An 8,263-nucleotide genomic window follows, 5' to 3' on the forward strand; every position below is an offset into this window, starting at 1 on the left:
ATAACAGATATTCTGAATAGATAGAACCTGCATAGTTAAACTAGATTCTGAATAGATTAGTGTTATCGATTACTCTATTAGAGACTTCAGTGTTGCTGGAGAATGAATCGAAGAGCCGCGGCCGAGCTTGCCATATTTGTGTTGGTCAAGTAAGGACGTAAGGTTAGGACATTAGATATTTGGATTCAATGGCTATCTGCACTGTATACATAATATATTTGTTTTATGTTTATAAAAACTTTGATTATTTCGGTTTAAACCGAAATGTTATATCAAAAACCAAATCAAACCGAAAAACCGAATTAACCGAAATTTTAGAAAAAATGAAACCAAACCGAACCGAAATTATACGGTTCGGTTCGGTTTTTCGGGTTCGGTTCGGTTTTGCTCACCCCTACTTTTAAGGATAAGTGTGCTTCTGGAATCTGAGGTTGGTTTGGCTAAAAAAGCCGGAGCGCTTTTTTCTCAATTCCAAAGTCGGAACTCGGAAGTGAGAAGCTTCGTTTCTTTACTTCTCTTTCGCGCTTCTCACTTTTTTTTTGTCAGAAACAGAACTAAGCAGTCCGCACTCTCTCTTGTGGCTGTCTTCCTCCCCTTATCCGGCCTCACTACATTATTTTAAATTCTGAAATAAATGGAAAAAAATACTTTTCAATTTAATTTAACTTGTTACCAAATTATTTTAATTATTTTGTATTTCAATTATTTTGTGTCAAAGTTTAATTATTTTGTATCAAGTTTTATTACTTTTAAAATATATTTCAATTATTTTGTATTTTCATTTGTAACCAAGTTTTATTTATTATCAATAACAAAAATTTAAAAAAATATATTTTATAATACCAAACACTCCACAAACTTATAAGTTAAAGTTACCAAACACTTTAACAACTTAAAAATTTTACTTCTACTTCTCACTTCTACTCCACTTTTTTAGTTTAAGCAAGTCACCTCTTTTAAGCTTGTCCAAACGGCCCATAAAAACACTAATTTCACCTTCACCTAGGGCTGAGCAAAACCGAACCGAACCGGAATAACCGAACCGAACCGTCAAAATTCGGTTCGGTTCGGTTTGGAATTTTTTAAAATTTCGGTTAGTTCGGTTTTCGGTTTTAACCGAACTAAAAGTTCGGTTCGGTCCGGTCCGGTTTCTGAAAATCAAAAGTTCGGTTTAACCGAAATAACCGTAATTTTTTATATATATATTTTTAAATTATATTTATATTTTGATACAATTATATTTATACATCGGAGTATAGTTTCTGATTTCACTGCGTGGGGGTCTAATCTTAACCTGGGGTAGGCACTAAACAGCAATAAGCGTACACATGGTTTTGGACTAGATCTTCATCTGCTTCTCCCACCCTATCTCCTGCTCCTGCCTTAACTCCTAAACTCATCCCCTATTTACCACCTCTATCAAATCCAACTCCCCCCTTCAAAATTTCGCCCCAAATCCAAACCCACTAGAACCCCCTTCCTTCTGCGAGCCATGATCGAGAAAGAAATCCCCCAAACTCACCGATCCGACACTTTCCTCAGAGATTATGACGCCTCCTCATAGTATTCTTTTTTTTAAGTATTCTTTTTATTTGTGTTTTAAGATTCTTTTTTTTAATATATAAAGTTCGGTTTTAACCGAACCGAACCGAAAATACTTCGGTTTTTTCGGTTCGATTCGGTTCGATTTGAAAGGGAAGTATGGTTCGGTTCGGTTTTCAAAAATATGAAAGTTCGGTTTTCGGTTATTTCGGTTCGGTTCGGTTTTCCACCGAACCGACCGTTTGCTCACCCCTACCTTCACCTTCAATGTTGACTTGGGACTTGCAACACTGAGTCACAATGAGATCAAATATTGATTCCTGGTTTGGCAGAGGAAACAGTACCATATCAGGTTCATTGTCGATGTCATCCGCTTCATTCTCGCTTCTGAAAACTAGAAACTAAAATAAATTCAGAGATGATGACACATGAGCTCATGACAGGTTAGAGAAGAAATGATGTGAATAACAAAGTAAAAACAATTAAAAGATCAGTTTTTTTAGTGTGTGCCCATGGACACATGTTAAGCGCGAGATTTTATATGTTTGGCTCATTTATATTGGCTTTCATATCTTAATAATGGTGGACCCCCTGCAGATGCAACCACCACACCGATCAAAATCTCTCAAACATATAAAATTCCGCGCTTATCATGTGTACATGGGCACACACTATACAAACTCCTAAGGGGTCGTTTGGTTGGGTGGTATGGGGAATCAGGTATGGGTATGAAATCAGCCAAACCCATACCTAGTGTTTGGTTGAATTTTTTTAATGTTCATACCCATACCTCAAACCCCAAGATCATGACTTTTTGAAACCCAAGTGGAGGGGTGGGTATGAGATGCTGGTATGGGTATCAGTATTAATATTCTTTTCTTATATTTCGAAAAAATATTAATATTAATTAAAAAATATTTATATGTACAAATAAATGTTCTTAATAATAACAAAAATATTTATAAATTTTTTATTTAATAAAGTAATTTAATTTAATCAATAACATGATAATATTTTAAATTAAATAGATTCATTCCAACACTCAACCAAACACAAGATTTCAGGAATGATACCTTAATCCCATACCACCTCAAACCCATACTTAATTCCAACCCGATACCGCTCCACGAACCAAACGACCCCTTAAATATACTCACACCATGGTTATTGTGGAAGTAGAACATTTTATGTGCACAAAATATGTGCACTTGTGGCAATAATACACCCAGTAGCTGGGGTAAACATGTCCGCGGCAGATACCACGGATTGCCGAAGAGCTCAAACACTGAAATCATTTTTGGTTGCGAGAAGCGATTTAAAAATGGGTTTCAAGGTTCTCAGTGGCCTAACAATTTTGTTTCTTGGGGTTCCAGGGTTGTGTTGAGATATTATAAGGAGGTTCTTTTCTCTCAATTTCCAACTCCTTTCTTGAGAATACATGTCCTTTATTTATATTATTTATACTTCTTTAGCACTTGTGTGTAGTTTGGACCACATGTCCTTGGACTCGTAAATGAGTTTATAGTCTAGTGGGCTGAAGCCCAACTGGTTGAAAAGATTAAATACTCCCTCTGTTTTTTTTTATATGACACTTTTGACTTGGGCACGTATCTTTAGGTGGGTTGACCGGGTAGTAAAAATTATTATTTTTAATTAATTTTTTTATGAATTAAAATTTTGATTATATATTTTTATTCAGAAAAAGAAAATTTCAAAAATAATATTTTTAACTACCCGGTCAAAGCATTTAAAAATGTGTGCCAAAAAGTCAAACGTCATATATTAAAAAATAGAGGGAGTAACACGGAAAAACTGAACTAACAATATTAAACAGGCTGATCAATTTATTTGAGCCTTTTGCTCATTTCACATATATTAAGGAGTATTAAATATATTTTTTTTCGTCTCATATTTATTGTGTTGACTTACTATAATACTACTACTCCCTCCATTTCAAAATAATAGTCACTTTGACTTTGTGCACGTATTTTGAGATGTAAAAAAAACATACTTCTATACATTATTTTTGAAATTTTCTTTTTCCGAATAAAAGTTTAACATCTCTATTTTTATTCAGAAAAAGAAAATTTCAAAAATAACATTTAGAAGTATGTTTTTTTTGCACCTCAAAATACGTGTACAAAGTCAAAGCGACTATTATTTTGGAATGGAGGGAGTATTAGATAGATGGTATATTGAAAATGATAAATAAGAGAGGGTAAAGTTGAAAAATTGTTGATAAATGCGTACTGAAAATAAAGAGGTTCAATTTTTGGAATAATTTTTTCATAAAAAAGATCATATAATTTGGGATGAAAGTAGTATACTTTATGTTGTTTATTTCTTGGAGTGAACAGTGGAGTAAAATCTGGATCACGGTTTTTTTCGAACTCACCATTCAGTCATTCACATGCTATTTCTCATTTCTGTATCTCGAGTGAAGTGCCCTTGTCTTATTCAACTTAATTACTCCCTCCGTCCCAAAAAACATTTCCCGTTTGATATGTCGAGACTGTTCATAATATGAGACAAATTATTAATTTACGTCTAATCTACAAGATTCGTATTAACAAGTACTTTAATACGGTGAAGTTTTTATATTAATACTAATACAAAATTAAATATATTAACGATGAAAAGTGTGTGTTGGCAAACGTGAAAAGAGGAAATGGGAAAAATATTATGGAACGGAGGGAGTACTGTACTTGTAAAAACAGTTCACTTGGGGTCTATTGAAGGGCTCCAACTGACCTTGCATCCCTTTGATAATTTGACAGCCAGTAGGGTCGGCTCAACTGCTCAAGATATTATGTGATTTAAGGACATCGAGGTTATTAATTTAGAAATTTTAATATTATTACTCTATCTTCCATTATTGAATACCGCACTCAACAGTCACATCCCACTTATATTATTCCATCATCCCGTTTTAGTTGTCATATTTTTATTTTATCGGTAAAATTGACTAATTTTTGACTAAAAATTATAATTCCGTCTTTTATTTTTTTAAACTAAAAATTACATATAAAATTATCTCATACAAATATAAATTAACCAAATATATTATACATAGCATAATCTTCAACATCCGGGACAATATCAAAATCTTACAAATATAAAACTGGCTAACATCTTGAACATAAATCACTCCACATCAAGCTCACTAAATTTCTTCTTTCTTTGTAAAAATCATTTTGTTAATATCAAAATATGAATTTATCAGAGGGATAAAACCCAACTATACGATTTCATGAAAAATGTTTCAAAAATACATAAAAGATTAACAAAGAGCTGATCATAATACATGATGTTGCGAACAATATAACAATCCTACTAAACAAGCACGAAAAAAAAAATCAAAATTAATACGTGACCTAAAGGACTAGACAAGAAGTTAGTACCACACCAAATAGTTCTGCCTTAAAAAATAATATAATTTCATATTTTATTTTTATTTCATTTAAAATTATGATCTATTATTGGTAAATAATTTTTTTCATCTTTACAAACTAATAATTAAAAAGGTCTCGTGCATTGCATGGGCTATATAAGCTTGTACTATTAAAACCGAAATATTAAAAATTTGGTCCGTCGGTCGGTGCTTGGGCCGAATTATGGGCCTACTTATATAATCAATTATCCTTTTTAACTAAAATTGTTATCTTTTTTTTATATATTTTTTGACTGAAAAAACTCAATTTTCTAAAAATATCATTTGGACAACATAGTACTTACCTTTTTTTAACTAAAACACATTATTTTTTTCATCCTAACTAAAAAACTGATTTTCTAAAAATAACCGATTTTCTAAAAATAACACATGCAACATACATATAAAAAAGATAATATTTATTATAATATAAGTATTAATGTACAACATATGATATGTTTCAACTAAATACATTACTGTTATTTTTAAGTACTCTATGTTTTCACATTAAAAGTAATATCATAAATCTATATTATCTATTTATACTATATTATATTATATTATTATTATTATTATTATTATTATTATTATTATTGTTATTCTATTAAAACTGAAATATTAATAATTTTATTGATCGGTCGAGTTTTGTGAGTTTTATCAGCCGATCGGTATTATTCTACTGATCTCCTTAATATATAACATGTTCTAATAAATCTTTTTATTATCAATTAAACTAAAACATTTAAAAATTTGGTCACTATGATCAGTGTGTATTTCCATTTAAATTTAAAATATAAATAATAAAATTACAAGTGTTATAGATCATCACGGAGTTCTAATCAAGAGTAGAACCATTTCTTTTTTAAACCCTAGGACATTATGTTTTACAATATAACTAATAAGCATAATAATAATATTTTGTTAAAGTAAAAGATAATAATAATTAACTAACAAATATTTTAAAGATTATTTATAAATGATAAATTATATATAAATTAATATAATCAAAATATTATTATGATTAAAATAAAATATTATGACGGATATTTCAATACTCTAATATTTTGTATGCTTAATAGAATTTCACGGGGTACAAGCAAAAGAAATAAATCAAATGAACCGAAAAATGCACATTCTAACGAGAAGGACAATAGTTTATATGAGTGCCATCTGTTGTAACTTGCCCGAGAGTGGACACTCCAAACATGAAAGAAGTCCACAACCATCACATTCCAGAAGAAAACAGTAGGAATAGGAAAAAGTGAAGCACTGTGAACAAGTGTGTATGGACTTCTTTCTTGTAGGCATCTTCATAACTAATGCAAGTGTGTGTGGTTTATCTGCAATTAAAACTTTAATCGTCCCTCCAAACTTGATATTGTGAACCAAAAACCCGCAATAAAAGTGATAAGAATGTTCAGATTCAGTGCAATGGTAGAGCAAATCTTGGTTGCTAACTCGTTCTTCACAGGTTTCACAGTAGAATGCTCCTTCATAGAAGAATGGTGGATATCTCAAGGTTAAGGGGTGAGCATCATATTTGTGTTCCATCCTATGTGGTAAAATTGCACAATATATATGAATCTGGAAACTACTGCAGGTTTCACATCCATATTCCACCCCAACATCATTTCGATACCTGGTTACACTGCAGGTAGAATTCGAAGCTGGCCGCTGAACAAGGGTGTGATGTTTGTGAGATTTGTATTTTATTCTTGTTGGTAAGAATGCACAACGGATATCCACATAGATATCACAATCCTGACAGTGATAGTAGAATCCATTTGTCGAAAAGTCGCAAACTCCACAACGCACAATATCATAAAATTTATGCTTCATCTTAAGCAGGAGAGAATGGCCGGGGTGAAAATGCGACTCTCCTTCTGGCAACTTATGTGGCAACATAGTCGCACAGAAAGAATGGAGAAAGAAACCACACTGGATACAAGCGTAGTAAGAGGGACGGGAAACGGTTATAGGTTGAATACATCCATTGCATATCAGCTCTCTCCTATCATCATCATCACTGTCGTCGCTCTCGTTCTCACAGATAGTAAACTGGAGCAGTTGTAATGGATGGATCTGGTGACTCCAGTGTTTTTCAATAATGTGTGGATCATTAGATGGTACTGACATCGCAACGCTGATTTCACCTTCACCTTGAAAGTTGACTTGGGACTCGCAACACTGAGTCACAATGAGATCAAATATTGATTCCTGGCTTTGCAGAGGAAATAGTGCCAGATCAGGATCATAATCAATGTCATCTTCTTCATTCTCATTTCTGAACACAAAAAATTAAAATTAATTTAGAAATGATAACCCATGAGCTCATGACAAGTTAGAGAAGAAATGATGTGAAAAGCAAAGTAAAAACAATTAAAAGGTACTCACACAATGGATATTGTGGATGTAGAACATTTCATGTGCACAAAATATGTGCACTTGTGGCAATAATACACCCAACTCCTGCGGTAAACAAATTGGCGGCAGATACCACAGTATTGGGTAAAGACGAGATGAATGTCCGGAACAGAGTAGACGAGAGTGAGAGGGTGATGGTGATAAGTAGGAGATGGAATAATCAAGGGGAAAAAGGCACAGGTCTTGTGAATCCAGAACTCACAGGCGGTGCAAACATAGGAAGAGTCGTTAGCTTTCTCATGACAGGCATCACACTCAAAAAAGGCTTCCTTGTTCATTAATGTCAGCGCGTGCTCCTTGTGTCCTTGATGATGAAGCACCCTCTGTTCCAAACCACAAAACACACACACATCAAAGTTACAATCAACACATGCATAAGAGACCTTAATTTCACGATAACAAATATCACAGGTGAAACTAGCTGCAGGGCGTGGAAGGCGAGAAAGAGGATGGATGGTGTGTTTATGGTGGCTAATTTGCTGGGGGAATTCTGCACAAGTCTTGTGCAAGTAGAAATTTTGACAATCAACATCGTCATCACGACTAACACAGGTATATGTAGGAGAGCCTACGACTTGTTTTTTGCACATAATGCAAGCAGCATCCTCACCAAAAATAAAATCCTCTTGTAGACTTAATGAATGTTCATGTAGATAAACAGATATGGGTAATTCTGCACAACTTGACTTGTGCAGGTAGAATCTGACATTAAGATCATCGCGACTAGAACAGAAATATAGATCAGAGCCTTGAGCTGGTTTGTTGCACGTATGGCACATACCATCATCTCCCTCAACAGTACACTCTATAAATGTGTGCCCCGAATTGCTGAAGAGCTCGAACACTGAAATCATTTTTGGTTGAGAG

At 33.3% G+C, this 8,263-nt stretch overlaps 1 protein-coding gene across 1 annotated transcript; it reads right to left on the bottom strand.

The window, feature by feature from the left end:
* Positions 1 to 6,020: 6,020 nt before the first annotated feature.
* LOC108210814 (uncharacterized) lies at positions 6,021 to 8,263 on the bottom strand. The gene is made up of 2 exons (XM_017382235.2): positions 7,367 to 8,263; positions 6,021 to 7,256 (listed from the first exon to the last, which is right to left on the bottom strand). The coding sequence occupies exons 1-2, from the start codon at positions 8,248 to 8,250 to the stop codon at positions 6,128 to 6,130; spliced, it is 2,013 nt and encodes a 670-aa protein (XP_017237724.1). The 5' UTR covers positions 8,251 to 8,263; the 3' UTR covers positions 6,021 to 6,127.

Source organism: Daucus carota, chromosome 3 (assembly GCF_001625215.2).
Source record: "Daucus carota subsp. sativus chromosome 3, DH1 v3.0, whole genome shotgun sequence".
Taxonomy (NCBI): domain Eukaryota; kingdom Viridiplantae; phylum Streptophyta; class Magnoliopsida; order Apiales; family Apiaceae; genus Daucus; species Daucus carota.